General features: G+C 42.3%; 1 protein-coding gene across 1 annotated transcript in view; it reads right to left on the bottom strand.

The window, feature by feature from the left end:
* Window positions 1-24867, bottom strand: part of ATG14 (autophagy related 14) — a 199593-nt gene that overhangs the window by 3470 nt on the left and 171256 nt on the right. Inside the window, exons 8-9 of the mRNA XM_085626789.1 lie at window positions 13303-13393; window positions 7356-7441 (exon numbers count right to left, since the gene is read on the bottom strand). Of these exons, the coding sequence (XP_085482915.1) occupies window positions 7356-7441; window positions 13303-13393 (177 nt within the window). The remainder of the gene's footprint in view (window positions 1-7355; window positions 7442-13302; window positions 13394-24867) is intronic.

Below are 24867 nucleotides of genomic sequence, written 5' to 3'. Positions count from 1 at the left end.
GATCATCAGCGATTCCTTTGCATTATAGTTGCCTGATGCCACTTGTATTTTGAATTCCTCATCAACAAAACAAAATTACCTCTATTACTAGGACAGAGCATGAAAGGCAATGAGCCGTTTCACATGAGCACAGGAAGGGAGTTCATCCCTCCAGAGAATACTGTAGCAATCCAGTCACAGATAAAATTTGTCATTCAGAATCCAAGGGTATTAGCAAGAATGGTTGCAGTTTCAGGGATTCTTGATTGCAGCAACAGCTGGGCAGTATGTGCAGGGCATGCCTAAATTTGAAACTGCTATACAATGGCTGGAGGCGGGGGCCTCTCGTCTATGAAAGGGGTGTGTAGTACATGGGGGGCCCCTGTAGTTGGGCAGGGGAAGGAAGGAAGTGGAGTGGGTTGGCATATTCCAGTGTGTTTATCGTCCCTTTCTTATTGAGGGTCCTTCAGGCTGATAGTTTAAGCAAATTAATACAGGAAGCGGGTTCACAGGGGTCTCTCATCATGGGCTGTACCGCTCTTCCCTGTGGAGTGCCCAACTCCATGCTTCTGTCCAAAAGACACACAATTGATGGACGAAATGCAGAACAAATCAAAACATTTACCCCCAGTCAAGAGATCTGGGTTAAATCCATCATTCTTTTGCTCACCATGCCACCCCAGTTTAGACCTGGCCATATGCAAATCAGTCTTGACCCTGTGCCTCATTGGAACAGTCCAGCCCGAACTGCCAAGCCAGGTCCTCTCTGGACCGGAAACAAGCATCCTAGGACCGGTTTCGGGGTTTCACCCCTCTTCAGCCAGGATAGCTTGATTCCAGTGGCACAGTGAGCCCAGGACCCACGTATGGGCATACCTGGCGCACTTAGGGCGAGGAAGCAAAAGACACACAATTGATGGACGGAATGCAGAACAAATCAAAACATTCACCCCCAGTCAAGAGATCTGGGTTAAATCCATCATTCTTTTGCTCACCATGCCACCCCAGTTTAGACCTGGCCATATGCAAATCAGTCCTGACCCTGTGCCTCATGGGAACAGTCCAGTCCGAACTGCCAAGCCAGGTCCTTCCTGGACCAGAAACAAGCATCCTAGGACCGTTTTCGGGGTTTCACCCCTCTTAAGAGCGCATTGGCCTTCCAGGTTGCTCCAGGAGGTATGCAGATCCTCAGCGCAAAGTTATACTACTTTTGATCAGGAGCCAAAGGAGGTCTATGAACTTCAATGTCACTCTTGTTTTTGGAGACCTGGGTGACATGAGTAACAATCGTAAAGAGCGCTGTGTGGACCATAAATTGCATCCCCACTATGCACTCCTGGGGGTCAGGTGACCAGGATAATTCTAAATTGTTAAAAATCTTTCCAATAACGTGTACGAAGTTATAACTGAAGAAAAGTCTTCTTTTTATTTACCACATTACAGCACACTTGTGGACTGGTACAATCATGCAATTTGTTTCATGTGCGACAGCTTTTCTTTATGAAACATTCTCATTTCATCAGATTTGGAATATTCCCATAATCCCGATGCATTTCGGGTTGAAGCCCTTTGTCAGGGGAATCATTCAAAAAGTGCCGTAATTTCGTCAAGCACTTCATGTGCCACCGCAGACGTCTCCATTATATATAACACTCTTATATCAAACGTGAATTCTTGTAAAGGGGCACGTTTCAGTGAAGTCAATCGTCTATCGTGAATGGTGAAAACAATTAAACCGTCATCTCGGTGTCTCTATCTGGATGCTCAAACAGCTCCGGCGTGTATCCCTGTAGCCGAGTGCCCTCAGGTCAGAGGGAGATACCCATATGCACCAAAACTGAACACATTTTTTGAAAAAACTTGATCTAGATATTACTGCAGAAAACAGTGTGCCACACTAACTTTTGTTTTTTTCAATTTTGACATGAGCAACAGACAGGCTTCAGTGCAATGGCGTAGCAAGGGGGGGGGATCCACCCTGGGTGGCACGAGTTTTGGGGGCGGTAGCCTCCCCACTCCTACCTGCGGATGCACGATATGGTAAACGCAGAATACGTTCACAAGCACCCGCTCTTATGGCTGTGGGGCGGCAAAAGGCCTAGCTATGCCACTGCTTCAGTGGTGTTCAATTTAGCTACTTGTGTTGTAAGTCCCTAGGTTTTAATTACAGCTTCAGCACACTATTTTCTTAAAGGGCTTCAGGCAGGACACATGCTTGGTCCCAAGCAAGGCTTCACACAGTACCACCTAATCCGGAATTAATGTAATAATTCTTTTGTCACACTTCAAAGCTACTAATTGTATGTATGGACATAGCTATCTGAATGTACTTGTGGTATGTCTTGCATGAAATGCATTATGGGTAGGGTGGATTTACCATATCGTCTGCAGGGTGCAGTACCATATGTGACCAGGGTAGGGTGGATTTACCATATCGTCTGCAGGGTGCAGTACCATATGTGACCAAAAGAGGTCTCATGGGACCTCTTTTGGCCACATATTGGACTGCACCCTGCAACATGGCCAGGTAAAAAACGTTAGCATTTATAATGCCAATAACTCCAACCTTGCAGGGTGCCATACTATATGTGGCCAAAAGAGGTCCCATGGGACTTCTTTTCACCACATATGGTATTGCATCATGCAACATGGTGAGGTCAAAAACATTGGCATTTATAATACAATAACTTCAACTCCAACAAATGCGAGACAGATTGCATTTCCAATGCAATAGATCTCGCATTTGTAAAACTTGGACCGGTTTGCATTGAAAATGAATGACAATGTTTTTTATCCCGTTGGCAATAGTGCTATGAAAATATATTAACTCCACTGCAAATAAAAAAACAAAAGTAAAAAACATTGTTGTTTTCAATGCCAACAGCTCTAACTGCAAATGCTTGTTTCGCAACTGCTGAGAGTGTGATCTACATTGTGTTCCAAAACTCAAGGAGGGGGCAGTCCCAGATTGTAAGACGGAAATCTACAGGGGAATAATAGCATACAATACAATCTGAGCACACTCCTGGGTATAGGCCTCCGATTTTCTGTGGCGTGAGATATGCCCTGTGTAATATGTTTAAAGTCACTCACAATAAAGATGGTACTGGAAACAAGTGAATCCCTATCAAGCTTAATCACACTCCCTGCCTTTGTATGATTACTACCATTATCATTCTCCTGAGTTCTGGGGCAGTCTTAGACACGCAATGAGCACAAGGGAGTGGAAGCTGCCCATTCCTCAAACTGGTGGAAACCAACTGCAATTCACTGGGTGCTGCGCACATTCTTATCTCCAATTTATTAAATTGAGTCTTAACAAGTACCACCAATTAGGATGCAGGGTGATACATGAAACAGAGTGGGAGTGAAAAATGGTACATGTCAATGGGCTAAAGAACATCTCTCTCAACCTACAACATATTTTCAGGGTAGCAGAATGGAACTGCAGACCAGCTGAGAGGGGTGTTCCCATCTTCAATGCATTTCCATCTCCACCTAAAGCTTGCATTTTTATGGTTATATTTGTATTCATTTTAGGATAATTCTTGTTTTAGAGTAAGAGAGCGAGTCAATTTCAGGATATCTGTGGGATTGGAGGGGACTAATCATTATAGGTTCGTTAGAGGCATTTCTTTCTTGGGTTGCCAACTATGATAAAAATAGCCATAGCTTGGGTTTAGTGAAGTCTCTAACCATGTTGCATGTAACCACTATTTCTGTGTTATAACGCGGCAGTCTGACACACCAGTGTTCTTATTGTTGGTTGTTGTCAAGAAAGCTTAAAACCTTGGAGGTCTCAACTAGTATGACTGACAAGTAGGAGCCCCTTAAAGAGCTCTGTCGGCTGGGGACTGCCTGATGGTGTAACTTCTTTTCTTAGACATCTACCTTTGCTCCCTGCCCACTGGAAGCCTCATCTACAGTGCAGCGGGGTTCCAGATCAGCCATGGATCTCCAGAGCGTAGGTTCTGCATCCAGAAATTGCCCCTGCTGTGGCGGGATGCTCGTTCTCTCTCCTTGAGCTCTGGAATACCGCCGTAGACCCGCCTGCTCCAGACCCCATACCCAACACCCAGTCCCTCGATAGACTAACTGCAAGCAGTGTTCCCCATGGAGCCAACTGGGGAATTCTGGGGGATCTTGAGGCTTCCTCAAATAGGATAGCCATAGACACAGAAAGAGGACTCACTTGCCGAGCTATCTCGGGACTTCCTGGATGAGAGTAAGCCATTGACAAAGAAAGAGTACTCCTCACCCAGCCATCTTGGGCCTTTCTGGATAAGCAAATGCCAAGAAACAATAAGAGAACTCATTAAGCCATTCTTTTTGACAGGACACTGGTTGTGCCGCCATTTAGCTGATAGAATAGAACTTGCGCGCTAGAATTCTTAATAGGAATGTACATTAATCTAGAACATTCTTGGTAACTCCAAACAAACTACATTTCAACAAAGATCCTGCATGCTTAAATCCTTGACAGCCATAAAACTGAATTCTAAATATCCATTGTCATTGCAGGACAGCTACCTGTCTACGAAGAATCTTCATGTACCTGAACTATGTGCTGTATCTATCAATAGCCAGATGCTTTATTTTTTAAAAGCCTTGATCACTGATTTGAACAGCCCATGAACCACAAATCTGTAACTCCCTTTATCAGCTCCCCTCCTAGCTCAGAAAAGTAGATCCCTCGCATTTTATATACAACAAATTCACAAAGGGCGCTCCAGAAGGGCAATATAGATCTATGATAATCCCACTCAGTGTAGACCACCTAACAATTCTCTTGTCTTTGGTAAACTATCCCAAGTCAGTCTTAAATCATGCAAAATAAATGTCCACCCATTCTCTCCAAGAATGTTTCAAGGTACATCAAGTACAAAATCATAAGAGGACTACCAGAGACACTGTTCACTGACCAATACCACTGTGTTCATAAAGGATGCCTAAAAAGTAACCTCCTGTTCTTCACTCACAACATCTCGCTCTGGGAGAAATTCTCTAAAGAGGTGCAAGCAATAGATGTAAACAAAACATTCCGCATGGAAAATTTATTTTTCATTTCCCCTCAACAGTGGAAAGTTCTCCATTTCAATCTTGAACAATGGGAAGATGTCCTGACACTCCTAAACTATGAATTTAAGCCACTCCTACACTCTCTTACTGGCCTCTCCACTCCTTTACTCCCCTCACTGAACTCAGTCATCCTTGCATCGCCATCTCCTTTGTCTAGCCTAACTGCCTGTCTCAATTCTCCTCAACCAGTACTCCTCTTACCTCTCTCAACTGCCCGGAAGGGCACTTAAACATCTTCTTTCCTCCACTACCTGTCATCCTTTCCCCTTCTCCTCCAATCCTCTCTACAGAGCAACTCACAAAGACTCGACCCTCTTGTCCATCAGATCTTCAACAGAACATACTTTTCACTCCAAAGATGCTTCCATAATGTCCTCTTTAGCCTGATACACGTACACAGAAAGCCCCCACAACTCCAACCAAAGAAATATCCCCTCATCTCGGAGATAGAATCATTTTCAGCTCCAGAACTTTACTATTTCAATTAGACTCCTCTAGCTCGTCCACTCTGGCATAGATCTAGCTCCAAGAACTGCAAGCAAAGTACTTTGCCCTCCTACCAATATACTGGAATCCCCTTTGTCTCCCTCCCCCATCCTAACTGAACTTACAAAACAAGTAATGCTTGGCCCTGCCATTCAGAATCCCTCTGCCATGCAAAGACTCCTCAGACTACCCATAAACAGAACACCTTCATTGACAAAATTGACTCATCTATCAAATGTGAAACTATTACCCTCATCAATTGTTTTGACCAGTGCCTTGAAGTCCCTTGAATTTAAACTCAGTTCTCACCTGCTCTCTCAGATCTCCCCAATCCTTCTGATGGATCTCAAGAAGCTCTCTCCCAAACCAATAAAACTATATGCCCCACTATTGCCAAGGATGACAACTCCCTGAATCACTCGGCAAACTGTCCCACCTCCCAGCTTACTATTGACTCAGAACCCCACTCATTTCCACCTTACTCAGTAAGCACTTACCTAATGCAGAGCTCTTACTGTCTTCTCTAGATACCACCCTACACATGACCCCTTCAACCTCTTCCAGATGATGATGATAGCAATCCTCAATCCACCAACACTTCCACTCCTGTGATTTAACAGTTGTTGCCTCTTTTGTTTCAATATTCAAGAGAGAATGGTGAATTGCGGCTTGCCCCAAAAATATCCAAACAATCTTTCAAAAGCTCTTACATGTCCCCATCATCTTCTCTCCCGTCTGTAAATTCGTTATATTTATTCTCAATCGCCCACTCCACAAATGGAGATCAGCAGCTAGTTACTGCAATGAAAATAAAGAACTGATCCAGTCCCACAAACTTAACCTTCTATTACTGACATTCCAGCGAGTACTTGACTTTACGATTCCCTCAGGTTTCTTAATTATCTGTGAAAACGGAGATGGAAAAAAAAGGTGGAGGGGGTGCAGTTCTCCACAGAACCTCCAGGAATCATAGGCTCTTGGCCAGAGTCTTTAATAACGTCAACCAGTCCCTATTAAGTTCCAAATAACCTCAATGTTCATGTCATCAAACAAAGACACTACCCGAGTTGTAGAGAACTACATCATCAAGACAAAAGTTGCAAATAAACTTGCCCCACCTAAACTCAAAAAACTCAACCACAAGGTGTCCGGTCAATGGTTCCTTTAACAACTTCTAAAGAAAAACCTCAACCATAGAAGGCATCTGCTGCCAAAACCCATCAAAAGAAACTCTGAAAAGCCTCTGAAAAGGATTGATCACGAACCAGTAGACCCATGCCATTAAGAGGCAATCTGATAATATTAGTACCAAAACATAAATGTGATTTGTACAGCTATTAATGATCAGTGTACAGTAGCCTGAAGTGTCAAAGTACATTGTTAGCAGCCTGGCAACCAATTGCATATAATCTTAGATCGATTTGCTATAATTTCTAGCAAAGATTAACTGTTTATGGTCATCCATTATTATGGTTTTTGGTCCAATGAATAGCAGGACTCCAGAGAGAGGATGGTCAAATAATCCTCTGCCTTGAATACACAATTCAATGCTGTTTCCAGTTGGCTTTGTATGACTGTTTTTTCACAACATTTTTGAAGTGGTCTAGAGTCATTCTTATGATTCATGACATGTTGACGATTTGTGGAAAAACAGATTCCACAAGCTTAAGTTCAAAATGAGAGAAAACATGGGTCAAAGAGATAGTATGAGGTCTGTGATCATATAAAGGATTTATTTAAACTACTTTTTCTGTAACACTATGAAGATATTTCTCACAACAAATTCTGAACACCAAGAAATGTAAACTCACCTGCCCAAGCTTTCAGTGTCTGGGCTGACCAGGTACATTAGGTTCCTGAGCGTATGCAAGGGATGCAGCAGGTCTAAATTTACATGCTGCATGGAACAAAAAAGACAAAGCAGTGCATAAGATTTCAATTTTGAAAATGCTTAAAAAGGAGTACAGAAACTATTTAATACAGACTGAAACAAGCCAAGGTGGATACAACCAACAGCACCTCCCTAAATATAAAATTCAGTTAATATTTCTAGCACAGATAAGTACACAACCTCACACATTCCCTTCCTTATGAAGATTCTAAGAAAAACCCTACTCCACTGCAAGCACACCAGGATTCACACTAACCGCTCCACAGAATCCATTCTGTATTCCAATCAATGAATTGGCATTGAAACCAACCTGGTGTTAATCCTATGATATCCAAACCATATGCGACCACATGTCCTCGACCATTCGTGCCTTTTTGGACTTGTTTGTTGCTCTCTACACCCTGGACCACTCTGTACTATTGGATAGGCTATATGATGTGGCTGGCATCTCAGGGACTGAGACTTCTTCCATCTTTCCTTCACAAGAGCTCCTCCTGTGTCAAAGAAACACTGCTCTTACTCGAAACAGAAAATGTATTGACGTTCCCCAAATCTCCGCCCTTACTTCCTAAAAATGTACATTTTCTAAAGCCATCACCTTCAGAAAAGTCATCTTCTAAGTGAAGTTATAGGTTGGCCAGATATGTTAAACACTCAAATTAATCATTCTAAACCTATTCTTGACTTTAACATCTCGACAAAACAAGCACGAATGGTTGAAATCCTCGTCGCTGGCACAAAGCACACACTGAAATAAAATACCACGTTCCCTCTACCGTTGATTTTGAAGACTTAAATCTGTCCCATCCCCTAAACTGCATGTAGCGTTGGGAAAAGGGAAATATTAGAAGCACCTATTTATTCTTTGGCCATACACACTTAGAACATTTCCAGTAAACTGGCCACCTCAAGGCATACCTATTCAAACTCTCTTTTCTCTAGCTCCCACTCAGTACCACTACAAAACAAGTAAGATACTGAGATAAAGAGGGTTGCAACACTTTGTCTGATCTCTCCACTATCAGCCTTAATCAACGCAATCAAAGAGAACCAAGGTGCAGCACTGATCCTGCTTGATCTCTCGGCCGCCTTTGATACACTACTGCTAAACTGCCTATCAGAAATCAATGTTAGTGGTACTGCATGGACCCTTCAAAAATCTTTTCACACTGATAAAGAACAATCCGTCAAGCTTGTCGAGTATGCTTCTCAATTGTTCCCCTTTCCTTTTGAAGTTCCTCAGGGCTCTATACTCAGCCCTACCTTATTTAATATTTATATCACACCCCTTGCCAACCCCATTTAAAGCTTTGGTTTTTCTTTAACATCCTATGTAGACAACACCCAGATTGTCGTATCTCTGACCAAAAAAGATCAAGGAGTCAGCAATAGATTCCACAACTGTATGCAAGCTGTATTTACATGGATGAGTAGGAACTGTCTTAAACTGAATGTTGATAAAAAACGAAATCATACTCTTTTGGACGTCCTCATGTTGGCCAGCAGAAATGGGTAATCTGCCCACTCCCGCCACTAAAGCTAAGAATCTGGGAGTTCTGATTGATCATAAGCTAACCTACAATAATCATGTCAATGCTCTCTCATCCTCGATGTTTTATACTTTAAGGATGTTAAAAAAGATTTTTCCTTTCATCCTTTGACATTTGCAGAAAATCCTAATTGCGTCACTTGTCACCTCTAAATTAGACTACTGCAATGGTCTATTTCTCACTGTCCCCCAATATACTCTTAATAGGCTAAAAACTTTGCAAAATGCGGCAGCTAGGCTCCTATTAAAGCTACCAAAATACCATTCTGTCTCCTCAGCCATTAAAGACTTACACTGGCTTCCCATCAAACAGAGATTAGCTTCACGGTTTAGGTCTGACCTATTTGCAACATAGCTTCAAGTGGTACAACCCAGTCAGAACCCTACGATCGGCCTCTGCTAAACTCATTGTTGTTCCCAGATTCTGGCTGTCCCACTGGGGCAGTAGGAGCTTCTTTCTAGGCATGGTGAAAGCCTGGAATTCTTAACCACCAGATATAAAAAATGCTTCCAATCTGCTGAACTTTATGAAACAGCTGAAAAATTGGCTTTTCAACACCTGCTAATCCAGACTTATTGCTGTATTTTCTTCAGCTAGCGCCATGACACTCCGTGTAATTGCACGCTTTATAAGACTTATTAACATAACATATCTGTAGTACTCAACAATACCTACCTTTCCCATACCCACAAAACTCAACAAGCATGGTCTTGAATACCTCAAACTGGTAGTATTTTTTGGCCATGGGAAACTGGTTATACGGAAAATGTCTCTATGAGGTCAGAAGAGCTCTTCATATCTGCTGTATCATGTCCAGGAGCAGGTGGTGGGGGTACAAGCTTCTGCAACAATCCGGCTTTAAATGTGTGTGGTAGTGTCTGGCCCTTTTCTACACTGCATACTTTTTCAGTGGTTTATTCCAGCCACCCCACCCAACCTAGCCCAAGATGACCCTGCACTGTATTCTGAATATGCAACAGCGCTGGGATAGGAGAAAGCCTCTCTCCCAGAGTTGGATTTTCAATTGAGAAAACAGAGCTGGGCACACAATCTACCCAGCAACAGGTTTGAAACTATGCACAGGATGCAGAGGCAGCAGCCAGGTAGCTGTCCCACTCTGAATTTAACCCTCTCCCACACACCGAGAGTGGCGGGATACAATCCTGGGCAAGGTGGGGGTTATTAAAATACACACACCCCCAACACTCCTGTGGGCTGGGGATGTTGAATATTATAATAAATTAAAACAAATTAAAAAAACACAGCTGCTCTTTTCTTTTTTAGCAGTCTAAATGTTTGTGAACCATGTTTTCATAAGGCAAAAGCACCCATATCCTGTGCTTTGACTCCTTTGATTTGTGAACATCATGAGATTCATGATCAAATGCAAGAGAAACAAGTTACTGCTTTTTGAACAAATTTCAGAGGGAATCCAGCAAATCTTTCTTTTAAAAAACATCAGAAATATCTAGCCAGTCAGAGGATTTATTTACCGTTTTTAAATTTCCCACTCTTTTCAAGGAAATAACTCAGCATGGACAATTAGCAAAAATGTCTGGACAAGAAATAAGCCAACCTTAAGGAAGTACCAAATGAGGCAGATCCATACATGCCTTCCAAATCTGGGGGCCGTATTAAGCATAGTGACTCAGAGGGCACAATGGCTGTGCGCCCCCACTTTGTGCACCCTTGGAGTTTTATGAATTGCAGAATGGGCACAGATGCTTGTGTGGCCCCTTCTGTAATACTGGTAGCACTGGCGCACATGTAGCACCAGCGCTAGCTTGAGAGGGTCATCCCCCATGCAAATGAAGGAACGCTCTTAGGGGGGTTTCGGTCACCTCTTTATATGTGTACCTGGTACAAACCCAGAACGTGCACCCGTTCTGTAATCCACGATCAGATGTACATTAGTCATGGTGGATCAAAGTCACAGGTGAAAATCAAAAGAAGCTTTTCCAAAGACAACCTTAATTAGAGTGGCTATTTCTAGTTAGAGTGTAAAACAAAGTTAGTGAAAGCCATCTTAAAATTAAGGCCAATAATCTTGTCAAATGGTCATGAGGTACAAAATTATAGGAAGATTACCAAAATACTGCACCTTCCTTACTTCACTGTAGGATGAATCACAACTCTGCTGTAAATTAGGAAAGTTTAAAGAGTTGAAGATGCACCTCTTTAAATAACTCTACAACACAATGCATTACAGTTCACAAACCAGCTACCTCTCATCACTCATTGACTTTGTGCTGGTCTTTGACCCTACACAGCCCTCAGCTGTCTTTTGGCTAGGTTTGCGCTATAGATACACCACTTACGTATAGGGGTTAATGTGAACATACAGTGCAAGTGTCCATTGTGTATATGCCTATATTACATTCAGTTTGTAAATAATAGAAAACAGTTACATAAAAAAATGAAAATGTACCTGCGTCATGTGTGTACTCACACAACCAGCCACACACCCACTATCATATGCCAACACACCCACTGTTATTCATCCACACAGCTAACATCATACATCCCCACATTCAACATCAGAGAACCACATAACTATCGAACAACCATATGCCAAAAGACACCCATATATGGCAACCGGCACTCATGCTTCCCAGCAGACACTCGTGCATGCCAACAGGCACCAACAACTGTGATCATATATCAGAGCATGAAATCAAATAGCCATGCAACCCACCAGGCATTGGCAAACATTCATGTGAACATGCACATAATCTGACACTCACAAGATCAGACACCCAAACACACAAAGAAACTTGCATATACAACATACACACTTCCTTAGACCTCTAGTGCCTCGTTTTCAGTTGGAAACACAGTAATACCACAGCTATTCAAGGCCTACCTCAATTTTAAAAAATCAGGATGAAGAAGGCCTGAGGACCGCTGGCCCACCACCCTCATCACAATAATCAACTGTGTTACTAGAGATGTCAGCTGTGAGCATGGTTCTCCTTAGCAGAGACCATTCTGGGGGAAGGGGTCAGCATGATTTGCCTTACCCAGGACCATTTTGTAAAATACTGAGTACTGGGGTACAAAAATGTGTGACAAGAAAGCTTACAACTGTTCTGGAAGCCTGGTTGCAATAGCTAGCCAAGTCTTCCTTTTTCCACAACATTTGGCACAGCCAGGAACAGTTGATAGCTGCCAAAGCACCAGGTACACAATTCCCAAAATGGAAATGAGCCCGCTCTCAGCTACACTGGACTTCAGACATTACACCAATATGCATGTAAGATTTACTTGTGCAAACAGTTACAGCCAGAAGACAGTAAGGTGGCATTGTTAGAAGCTGAGGCAGTACATTAACTTGTGTTTGATCTTGGTTTCCCTGCCTTACGTTGTTGCAAATCAACTGATGCAAGTCCTGTGTCCAAATTATAATGCAATTGTGCCTCCATGGCTCCAGATATCCCAACATAGGCCCTAGAGAGGTTATATACACATACATATATACATATACATACATAAATATATACATACATATATACACACACACATACACAGTGGTGGCCACCACTGTGAAGCTATATGACAGTCGATGTTTCCGTAGCAAGAGCGTATTTTTATGCAAATAACTTTGGTGTTGTTTGAGAAACCTTCAAGCAACTTTCCAAAAAATAAGTTAATCTCCCTCAGTTGCTTCCTGGAACGTTTCCGGGTGATCCATCAAGCAGGGGCCAAGAAAGGAGGTGGGTTCCTATGCAATTTTCCATAGGAATTTTAGACCAAGATACACAAATAACGGCAGAACATAATTACACTAAGTAAAAAAACAATGAAATTCCCCCGTTATGACGTCAGATATTACATCACTGATGACATATGTGTCTTTCTGAAAAATAAATATTTGTAATATATGTATAGCTAAAGATTAATGGAAGAAGACATGGGTAAATAAGAGTCTAAATACAGTGATGTAATATCTGACGTCATCAGCAGAGGATTGCGGTCGCGTGAGTTATAGTTGCCTGCACTAACTATAACAGGGGAATTTCATTGGTTTTTTACGAGTGAAATGTCCAGCTAACTATAACATGTGTGAAACCTATGGTTTTTTAAGTGAATTTGCAAGGTTTTTTAAATGCTAATTCGTAACTATAACGTGTGTGAAACCTATGGTTTTTTCAGTGAATATATATACATACATACATATTTGTACAAATAAACGTTTTGTAGGTGAAAAACATGCAATCGGTTTATAAATCTAAAGCTTAATTAAACTCAAGTGAAACTTCTAAAACACAGAATTCCAAATTTTAAGGAAAAATGTATTACAAATGCACATCTCCACACCTGAGAAAAGCAGAGATAAAGTATATTGGCATTCAATTTATTCACTGCTCGTGTAAACTTCCGCCTGTTCAGATTATCTCCACAGAATTCACTAAAACACAAAAACAAAAAACAAAAAATGTTACAACTGCAAATTGCAGACATTAAGTGTATAAACATTAATAGTAATATGTAACTTCACATACATAACAGACAACTCATGTATGGAATTTTAAATTTGCTAATTGAACTCACGATGATTAACAGTACTTTCTTTTTTTTGCACTCGTCCTATTAACGTACTGCTACATGTTCAGCGGTCAGCATATGGCTGACACCTTAAGTGCTATGGTTCCCAGCGGGTGGTGCTTCACTTCCTTTATCTGGCTTTCTTTCAAATGGGGTACCTTGGGTAAAAGGTCTTGCCACCTCACAATCAAGTGAAAAGCAGGAACACTGTGCAGTAACAAGAACGTTATCTTTATCCGTGTATAGCAAGCAACACAGCCAGCTGCATCCCAAAAATCATCTTTCCTTGGTGAAATGGGCAGAAAGCGTCATGGCTGCCATGGTTTTCCAGATCATCCATTATGATGTATGCCAGGTGTGCTGATATATTGACTTTGGCAGCTCAAACACCTTTTTGGAGTTCTCAAAGGACCTGACCAGTCTGCCTTCTAACATTTTTAGATCAGTCTGTAGACTCATTACTAAATTTCTGCAAAGAAAGGATCTCTCTAGCTGGTTCGAATTCAATTTTATAATCATGTATGGGCATGGAAGATGTAAAGTTTGTAATATTGCTTTGTGTTGCTATCCGATCCTGGTTCTCCAATAGTGTCTGTAATGTGCAGTAAGCATTCAGAGTTCCAATTTTCTTTGATAACCACAATGAACGCCGAAAAATCTCCCAATAAATAATCAGTCGATATGAACCTTATGTTTACTAGGGTCTCTTTGAGACCATCAACCAAATACATGTAAATGACTGACTCATTTTAGTCAGCTATGTTGGGGAAACCAAATTCTCCCTTATCCTTTGGAGCTTTTATAGCCTGCGTAACACTCTTGGGGCTTGTCCCGGTCCACAAACTAGATCAGTGCCCTTCGGAGGTTGCCCAAGGCTCTCTTTCCTCCCTTTAAAACTATGATCTTAAAAGTATATAGTCGTCTAGAGATGACATTCATCTAGAATGCCGCTACCCGGCACAGCTAGGATATATATATATATATATATATATATATATATATATATATATATATATATATATATATATATATATATATATATATATATATATATCTTTTCATTTTCACATATCTTCCTTTATATTATTGAATTGGACAGGGATATTTGCTTGAATACATGCTGCCAATAGATCAAATTACCACATGCTTAGAAACCCTACTAAGCCCAAGGGTGTAGCTGCTTGAAGCAAACTTTCTTGTTGTGATAAATAAATGGATAATTATTTGAACTTGTATAGCCTGGGACCCACCCATATTCTTCGAGAGTTTCAGTTGAAGTACGGGGTCTTGTAGGGAGATTAGGATGTTGTCTGCAAAAAACTGAAATTATTTGACCAAAGGGAAAGCATCTGAGGCATATTCTTATGGCCAGGGGTTCTATCCCTAGATCAAACAACTGAAAGGACATGGGATATTGCTACTTAGTGCACCGTACCAGATCTATAGGCTGGGAGAATGGTCAGTCACCTAGTATCTTAGCCGTGGGCTTTATGATAGATTGCTAATACGCTGCCAAAAGTGACTGCCCCATTTCAAATCTACACATCACCAGAGTGATGAATGAACAGTGCACCCTGTTAAAAGCATGTTGAGCGTTGAGTGCCAATAAGGTATATTTAATCCTTTTGTTTTTCATCAAGGTGGGGTAGCCTGTCTATATTATAAAGGACTATCTACGCAGGTTGAAACCTGACAGGACTACTTGGATTAAAGGCAACAGAAGCATCAGTCTGTACAATCGGATTTTCCTAAAGATCTTAATATCAATGTTGATGGATCAATAAGCTACACACTTCTGACTGTCTTTTCAGGGCTTAGGGATGACCACTTTGGTGGAAACCGGCTGCTTGTCTGAACAAGACTGGAACCTTCGTAATTATTACGGTTATTTTACCAGAGGTGGTCTTGTATAATTTCCCTCTGAACCTATATGGGCCTGGGGATTTGATTGGTTTCAGACTTTAATCACAGTAAGAATTGAATTCCTCCATTTCGTGTAGTCCAGCTCCTCTGTCTGCCTATGATAATGACAGCTGGGAAAATCAAATCACTTTTAAGTCGTGTTATCTATATGGCCACTAGATTAGAGGGGGTGGCACAGTAGGGCTTAAATAGGTGTGTCTTTGTTTTCCCACCATACACCTGGGGCCATATTAAGCATTTTTATTGTTTGCGCCGGGCGCACCCTTTAAAAGGTGTGCCGGGTGCAAACAATGAAAATGCCCCCTATTACGATGAATGCACTGCCCCAGGACAACCCGCCTACACGTTTGAAAGTGATTTGAGACCCCCTTGCAGGCGGGTGCAGTCAGTGACTGCACCCGCCTGCAAGGGGATGTCTGGGGGGTCCATAGGACCACCCTTCTACCCTACGGAGGACTGATCTCAGGGGGCGCACTCGCAGTGCACCACCTAGAAGGTGGTGACCTGCGAGTGCGCCACCTGACAGCTTCTTTGCCTCTGCGCATGCATCTGTAATACGGCGCAGAGGCAAATAAATTCCCTCATTTGAATAGGGAACGCCCCAATGCAAATGAGGGAATGCCCCTTGAAGGTAGTGCTGGCGCTTTAAGTGCACCAGTGCTATCGGTATTACTGAAGGGGACGCACAAGTGTCTGCTCCCCTTTCTGTAACACCAAGGTGCCCCGGGGGCGCGCAAAGTGGGTGCAAACGCCCGTTGCGGACCCAGGGCACTTACTGTAATACGACCCTAGGTTGCTCCTGTTCGATTTATGTTTATTTGCCAAAGGCTTCTGTTCTTCATTCCAGTCTCGTACATTTTCTCTTGAGGATCAAAAGGGAAATTTAATATTTATCGACTAGTAATGCTGGCAACGTATAGTATTCACTACCTTCAAATCAGCTCTAATCCCCCAAGTTTATACTTGTGCTATTTTTAACTCTGCCTCAAGATGGATTAGAGTTTTTTTTGGAGCATGCCAGCTACATCAATTTGGTCCAAATTACTGCCGTAAGGGCATCTCACAAGAATGCCTTAGGAGTGTCTGATGTGTTGATGAATTCGAAATACTCATCTATCACGTTGGATACCTCAGCTCTATTTCCAGCAACCTGTAGAGGGTACCTTCCCAATCAGAATCTCTTTTCTCTAGTGTACTTAATTAGTTTTCCAAATTGTACCCCTTTGGAGTATGAACAGGGATTGGGACTGTCCTTATTTTTGTATCACTGACTGTTTACACACTGTCATTGTATAGCCAGATTGATCCCTGAACAGGTGGGATGCATTACAGACTAGTAATAGTAATCTCAATTGTTTTGTTGTTTCACACACTAAGTGTCGGCAGCCTTAACTCTTCCAAGATTTCTCTGACTTGATCTAAAATATTTCCTATTTACTCCTTAGATTTCGTTGACTTCTCCAACACCCACCCTTGGTAATCCCTAACACCTTATAGAACTAGCTAGTTCAAAAAGAGTTTTGGTCCTGCCTAATGGCATATTAATGGTATGCAGGACGCCACTATTAAAACCTTGCTCCAAGCTTTCCTTTAGTCATAGTGAAGCTTCCCATTCAATCTATGAATCTCTTTATTAGCGAGTGGGAGATTAGTATGCCTCCTCCACAGGTTTCTTTGTCACCAATGCTCGGATCTGGACCCCATAAATCTTGGCTTTAAGCTTATTAGCCCACTCCTCTACATAAACCTATTTAACATTATAGAGCATGACAACCACAGAAGCCTATATGGAAATATACACAACAACCCTAATTTGGCGTAACTCTCACAGGTCTAGTCGTGGGTAAGGTAGACTCGAGATTTGATCCTAGCTAGGCCCCTTTGAAAGCTCTCACAGCAGGAAGATGGCGGCAAAGCCATGTTCCTGACTGCACCCTTAAAGACATCATATGCGCTGCATCCAATCTTATCCAGGACCTGAAGAAATATGATCACATCAGCCCCTTTCTGGTGAAACTCCAATGGGCACAATCTTCAAAACCAGCTGCATCATATACAAAGATGACACACCGGCAGCCAGGAACTATCAGACTACAGACTGAGAAATGTACAAAAGAAAAAACAAGGCTTTTTCCAACTACGCATTTAGGAAGTGGAACAACATTCCTGTATCCGGACGGTCTCAACGCTGCTCCAGTTTAGTAAAGTGTTTAAGACACACCTCTGTAAAGAACGCTACATCACAATGCATTATCAGTCCACACTAGCCAGCTCTCCAACACTCAATGACTTTATGCTGGTTTTTGACCTTGTACAGCGCTTCAATAACTTGTGACTAGCTTTGTGCTATAGAAATGACGCATGCATATAACATGAAAAAATACTAGATCTGTGTGCATTAATGGAATCAGAGAGGACAATGTACCATGTGATCCCTCTTACACCTACCACAGAGTCATCTCGGAGAGGATCCCATTGGAAGGTTCATTGTGGGGGGAGGGATGTGGGGGGGGGGGGAGGGAGACTCTGCTCCAAGTCATCATGTGAAAGTCACTTCAATGACAATACACTTCATTTCATTGCTTCTTTTCCCTATCATTCCACTGGTCCCATTTATCCTGCACTATAGTCTTTTGGAGTTGATCCACTGTGTGCTCCCAGGACCTTTACATCCAGTTTCAGTCTGATCACCAGTTTATGACAGCAAGCCAAGCACCTTGACACGCTCTTGAACCATTTGAATGTAGTCATCCAGGACTCCAGCATGGAATGGAATTACAAAGGGATATTTCTACTTAACGTAGATAACTTCCTTGTTGAGGATCTTAGCAACTGGCTTTCTTTGCCAGAGTAATCTGTATTCAAGCTTGCAGCAGTATTCATCTACCCTCACTGAAAATCAACAGTGAATTACTTCTAGACTCCTTCAAGATGTGTTATGTTTGCAGGAACGATAAGAGCTTTAACAAAAGAAATCTGTGGTGCCAAGAGTGCCCCTTTTCCCAGATCCTACTCTGTCTGCTCTTTCTCCTGCTACCTTCCAGCATTCCTTGAGTTTTAGTATAGGGCCACATATGGTGTCCCTCTCTCCTCCCTTTCTTTCTTATGGTTGCTTTCATCTTAATCAGATGCAATGTGAATCTGTGCTATCCTTTCTTTCCCAGTTTCAAAATCCTGACATTATCCGGAAGGCATCCATTTGTGTTTCCAATACAGCAAACTTGGTTTCTGTTATTGCGGTGTTAGCAGTCATGTCTTTTGTTGTTACTTCTTCCAGGATTCTGGCTCCTAACTGATCAGACTGATGAAAGCCTTCTTCAAGCTTGTCATGATGTCTTCCATTTCATGCCTGAGGTCTGCCCCCCTCCACTTGTTACAGCGTTTACAAAACATCTCTCAATTCATCCTATAACATGGCAGCAAATTCATTAACAGCACATTTTTTTTAAACGTTCCACGGCACAATTTGAAAAAAACACATCAATAATATTCAGTTCATCTTATGTTTCAGCAGCAGATTCAGGACAGCATGTCTTATTCAAAACGTTACGCAGCGTAGTTTAAAACTCCACAGTGAACAATTCGCCACTTCCCTCAAATACTGTTGCAATTTGATACCTAAACCTGAATGGTCTGGAGCTCAAGCAGTGACTCAAATTACAGATATAATAATACTGCTTGCCATTTATCTCATTTCCTCCTCCTACTCAAACACCAATTCAAATACAACCTCAGATAATCTTCTACGTATTACAGTATTTCTATATAGAATGAGGAAACACACATTAGTACATTATAGCTTCTGACCCCTGATGTGGCTCCTGTTAATATTCAATCTATTCAATACCTTCCCACAGCTTCAGAAATCTACTGTGTGATCCTGACCTTGGCGCATAACATCGCTCTAATCCCTTTTTCTTAAATTTTTAGATCTCCAGTGCTCAAATGTAGGTAGCTCAGTTTTCCAGTTTTGGAGAATTATGGACCTCGCAAGAAGGGTAATCAAAGAATGTTTTGACTTATGCTCAGTATTGAAATTGGTGCCCGTGGAGAGCTCAATAGCATTAACTGCAGATCATTTGGAAATTCAATATCTACCGTATGCCTGCAGTAGTCCTGTATTGAGGCCCAAAATTCCACTATCTTGGGGCTATTCCAAATATGAGTCCAACAGATACCCCAGAGCACCTAAAGCACTTTATCGGTATCTGGGAGTTGATTTTATTCAGTAGAGCCGACTTCCTATATAGCAGCCACTTGGTATAGAATTGCATACGGGGGCTATTCAACCTCCTTTAATAGGGAGGAATTGTATAGATGTATTTTATTCCAGGCCTCTCTCGAGATACACATGTCCTCCCTTGATTGCCATCACTGTTGCGCTACACTGAAAACCTCAACTTCTTTATCATTTAAAAAGCGCATGCTTCCAGTACTCTGCAGATCTGCGCATACTGGTCTCTATTAAATCTTCCAGTAACCCCAGATTTTTCCAAATTATTATAGGATCCAACTCTTTAAAAAAACAAATGTGTGATTGGGATTAAAGACTACTGGATAGGTACTTTCGTATATCTAATCTTGGTTCTATATCTGCCCATACTTTCCAAGTATCATTTTTTTTGTTTAAATCTGTTTATTGAACATTTTAGTTTTTAAATTTTAGATAACACGTTGACATTTGGAATGTAGTATCCTTATCTGCATACAGTAGGGAAAAATAATCGTGTACATCAAAAGGATGAAATGATACATGGAGTACAATTTCCTTTATATACAGGAAGCATATCATACAGCATTTGTTAGCATGCAGGCAATGTGCCTAGATCCCAGGCAATACAGTCCATTGCCATATAAACAGTCCCAAACAAGGTTACACTAGAACAGGGAAGCAAAAAAAAGCAAAAGGTCCGCACCCACCCATGTAAAGAATACAAGCCGAGTTGCAACGTGACACTCAAGGAATTGGCTAAAGAGTGAATGAGGAATGATCGGTGTGGGGCATATGAACTTTTTTATGATCCACTCACAGCTGGGGAGCCTGTATTTGCAGTAGCAACTGGAGTTGAGTTTGGGGAGTCAACCGTGTGTTGTATAGCAGTTTGGAAGTCCATTAGGATGATGTCCTTGGGATTTGCAAGGGGGTATTTTTACAGCCCCAACATGTCCTCTCTACCTACGGCAATTATTTCCACCCACACAGTCCGGGATTGTTCACAGGCAACAAGTGGGGAGGGGCAAGGGACTTCCATTTGCATGGTTAGCAAGCGTTTAGCTGGTAGGAGACTCAGATGAATGAAATTGGCTTTGTTTCTGATCACTCTGATGTAGACCTAGTATGCAGACTTCCCATGTCTGAAGGGAGGTACATTCAGTGCAAGTCGCCAAATGTGAGGTAACCCTGTGCCAGTATAGCCGGAGGGACAGGCAGTTCCGCAACATATGCATCAGGAAGACAACATCGGGGGGGGGAAAGCGGCGTTTACGCAGTTAAAATAGCGATTGACTTTATGTAGAGTAAGGTACGCTTTGTAAAGGATATAATATTGGACGAGGCAAAAGCGGGCGTTGCGTGGTACACTGATAAGGCACTCTAAAATAGCACTCCATTCTTTGTCTAGTGACGGCCTAAGTCTGCATTCCCAGTGCACGCGCAGAGGAGGTAAGCGGTGTTGCTGCTGTATGGGTATGCAGAGTCAGCCAGCCAAAATGGTAAGTGTTTCCCTGACCCCGTGACGTGAATGTATTGGACAGTAATGTGCATCTGATATTCCTGTAGTATGTCTCCTCAACGGTCCCCCAGTACCTCAATGAGTGAGTTCTATAGGAGAAACTGAACAGGAGGTAAGCCCTCCTTAGAAAGCAAATCCTCAACTGAGACAAGAGCACCATCAAGGTACAAGTCTCCAAGTGTGTGAATTCCCGCTTCATGCCAGGTGGCCAGCTTCTCCACTGAGGTGACTTGATCTCTCCTCAGCGTTCCAAGTAATGGGAGTGCTGGGGCATATGGTGTGGTGGTGTTAGTGAGGAAAACAGTAAGTGTGCAGCAATGAGAAGCTACTTGTAGGAGGTTGAGAGCAGGCTTCACCATCATCATACAGGGGTGAAAAGGGTGCAGTAGGGGGGTTAAGTCTTAGGCCAGGGAAACGGTAGCAGTATCAATAATGTGGAGTCCTGCCAGACACTGGGCTGCCCATTGAAGTTGGGAAGCCAGGTAGCACTGTTCAAAATTTGGGACAGCTAATCCTCCCATGTATGTGTGGAAATAAAGCTTTTGTAACATTACTCTGCAACGTGTGTTATGCCATATAAATTCCTGCATCAGTTTTTCAAGTGATCGTAAAAAGGGTCGTGTAACATAAAGGGGGAAGTTTGCAACATTACCATCTTTATTAAGGCAATGCGGGTCGCAACAGAAAGTGGCAATGACTTTCAGAATCCCATCTGCGCTTGCAGTGAGGTCACCGCCCTCGTAGGTTACCATCAAAGAGGTGAGCGGGTGTATGATAAACGCGAATACCTAAATAGCGGAATATGGTCTCTTGCCAGGTCAAGCGGATGCCGTGGAGGTAAAAGGCCGGGTCAGTCATCGCGGTGGTAAACAGAAAGAGGCACGATTTGGCCCAGTTGACCTTAAGTCCAGACATTGCCGCAAAATGGTCAAAGGTCACTGCCACTGCAGCCGGTATAATGTGAATATCCCAGACATACAGGAGCAGGTCATCCAAATAAAGGGAGATCGAGTTTAGACCATCACCCAAGGGGATCCCCCAATCACCCCAATGCTTGAGTAGGGAAAGTGCCAGTGGGTCTATGGCTAGTAAAAATATTATAGGAGGTAGTCGGGATCCCTGTCAGGTGCCTCTGTTAATCGAGATAGGGTCAGAGGTAAGGGTGCCTGTTTTTATTCTGGCAATAGGGAGGGTATAAAGAAACTTGATGATACATAGAAAACGGGGCTCCAAACCATAGAACAGCAGCACTGCAAAAATAAAAGCCCACTCCAGGGAATAAAATGCTTTCTCCAGATCCAGCACCAAGCAGCCCGTTGGGGCCAGGAACTAGAAGAATATTCCAAGACTCGAAAGAATCTCCGCAACGTGAGCAAGGTGTTTTGGGCTGGAACAAACACGTTTTGGTCAGGGTGCACCAGTGTAGAAACTAAGGGCGCCAACAGCCAGCAAGCACTTTGGCTTATATCTTATAGTCTGTGTTTAATAGGGCCAATGGCCTGTAAGATCCCAATGCGGTAGGGTCCCTATCTGGTTTAGGGAGGGACACAAGCAGTGCCTTTCGAATTGTGATGGGTAAGCAGTCGGCATGTAGACCTCCATTATACACGATCTGCAGGCAGGAGGCTAGGAGCGGGGCATAGGTCTTATAAACTTCAGCTGGAAGACCCTCTGGTCCAGTAGTCTTGCCAGTAGCAAGTGCATGCACAGCTTCTTGTATTTCAAAAAGAGTTATTGGGTGGTCAAATTCCGCTCCTGTGCTACCCTAGGCAAGGATACGCCAGATAGGAAGGAGTTAATCTCCTCCTCTGATGCGCACATCGCACACTGGTACAATGTCTTATAGTGGTTCGTTAATTTAGCAGGTATGTCGGATTGAATGTGAAGGAGTGCGCCAGTAGCGACCTGTAGTTCCGTAATAGAGTGTTTCGCTGTTCCTAGCAAATGTGGCATACTAGCACTGCTCCCGATTGCCCGCCCCGGCATGAGTTCTGGCAGAATGGGCTGCGTAATTGAGAAATTGCAGTCACTCAAGTAAAGCGGCATGTCCTAGCTGCACATTTTCAAGCCTACCCCTGTGTCCGGGCTCTCGTGCAACTTGTGTCTTGTGGCCCAACAGTGCGCGTTCGGACTGAGTCAAGTCCCTAACTGGTGATGAATGTTCCAGGTGGTACCCAGGCAATGTCGGGCAACTTGAATGCCTCTCAATGAAGCAGTCTGGATGCAGCTGTGTTGGTGTTAATATTGAAGTAATCCAAGATGGCAGTTCCTAGATAAGTATGGAATGGGTGAGGGGGGTCTTCCAGTGTACTTTCAAAGTATCATAGTTTTAAAAAATCACAGATCGAGTAGTATCCATTGATCTCCCATCTATGGGTGTCTTTTTCATCTCGAAGGGGATAAGATCCTATACAAATATTCACTAGTCTGGTTGATCCATTAATAGTTTGTATCGCTTAGTGTACAAACAGCTGTTCTTTTCTTTTTAACAGCTCCTGCAAAAGCTTATATTGGCCCTTTGTGATTTGGTTAGGCGTAAGAAATCTTTCATCTTGTAGCCCTGCAGCATTAATATAAAAAAAATGATCTACAAGTCTCTCGGGAACGGGAGTTAAAAGAAAATCGATAAAAGAAATGTGCAAAGCTCACAAAATTATGTGCTCTAAAATTGGGCAATGCTATATCCCCCCTCTCTTTTACAGACTTAAAGAGAATGCATACTACTATACCAGGTGCTTTATTGGCCCAAATAAATATTGAAACATTCCTTCTTGTTCTTTGAAAAAATTAATTTGCAGAACAAAGGACAAAGCAGTGAATAAAAAGTGGGAAAACAGACACCCATATCAGCACAATTCTGCCCATTATAGAATAAGGTAGAATTGCCCACTTAAAAAAAAGCGCTTTAATCCTCTTAACTAATGGCATGCAATTTAGAGCAAAAAGATTGTTGATGTCCCCTGTGGCATATATACCAAGATATCTCCTACGATACAGGGTCTATAGAGCAATTACATAAAAGAATTACATTTTTAGCCTATTGATCTTATATCTACCCACCAATTGTGAAATATATTTAAAAAAAACCTTTTCTGAATTTTTCCAAGCCTGGTTTTAAAAAAATGCTACATTATTTGCATACGGTTTAATTTTAGACATTCCACTTACGGGTGGTTCTATTTTGCAGTCTTCTCTTATCGTAAAGGCAAGTGGCTCTGAAAAAAAGCAAACTATATAGGGGAGATGGGGCTTACTACGATAGCGGTATTGAATGATGGAGGAATGTTAACACCTTTTAAAATGTGATTACTGAAATGTGTTGATTAAACACGGATAAAAACCTCTTATAAAACTCAATAGGGTTATCATGCCTCCCCACAGGCCTTCCCATTGGCTATGGATTTGATTGCTTCATCCACTTCGTTTAATGCAAACAAAGTCACCACAGGCTTTATTTTGTCTCATTCTGGTGATAGGGATATTGCCCAAAAAGGATTGCAGCTGCTCTATATCGACTACCTGTTCCATGCCATAAACATGCTCGTAATGCTTCCGAACTTGCTCTTTCATTTTTGGGGGTCGGAGATCCAAGCCTTAGTCTCTTCATCTCAGGTATATAATGGTATTCTGTGCCCTCCTCTACCAAACTGCTAGGCTAAAAACCTACCAACATATTCACTCT

This window comes from Triturus cristatus, chromosome 9 (genome assembly GCF_964204655.1).
Source record: "Triturus cristatus chromosome 9, aTriCri1.1, whole genome shotgun sequence".
Taxonomy (NCBI): domain Eukaryota; kingdom Metazoa; phylum Chordata; class Amphibia; order Caudata; family Salamandridae; genus Triturus; species Triturus cristatus.
Note: the sequence above shows the minus strand (reverse complement) of the source record. Positions and strands in the feature narration are given on the sequence as shown.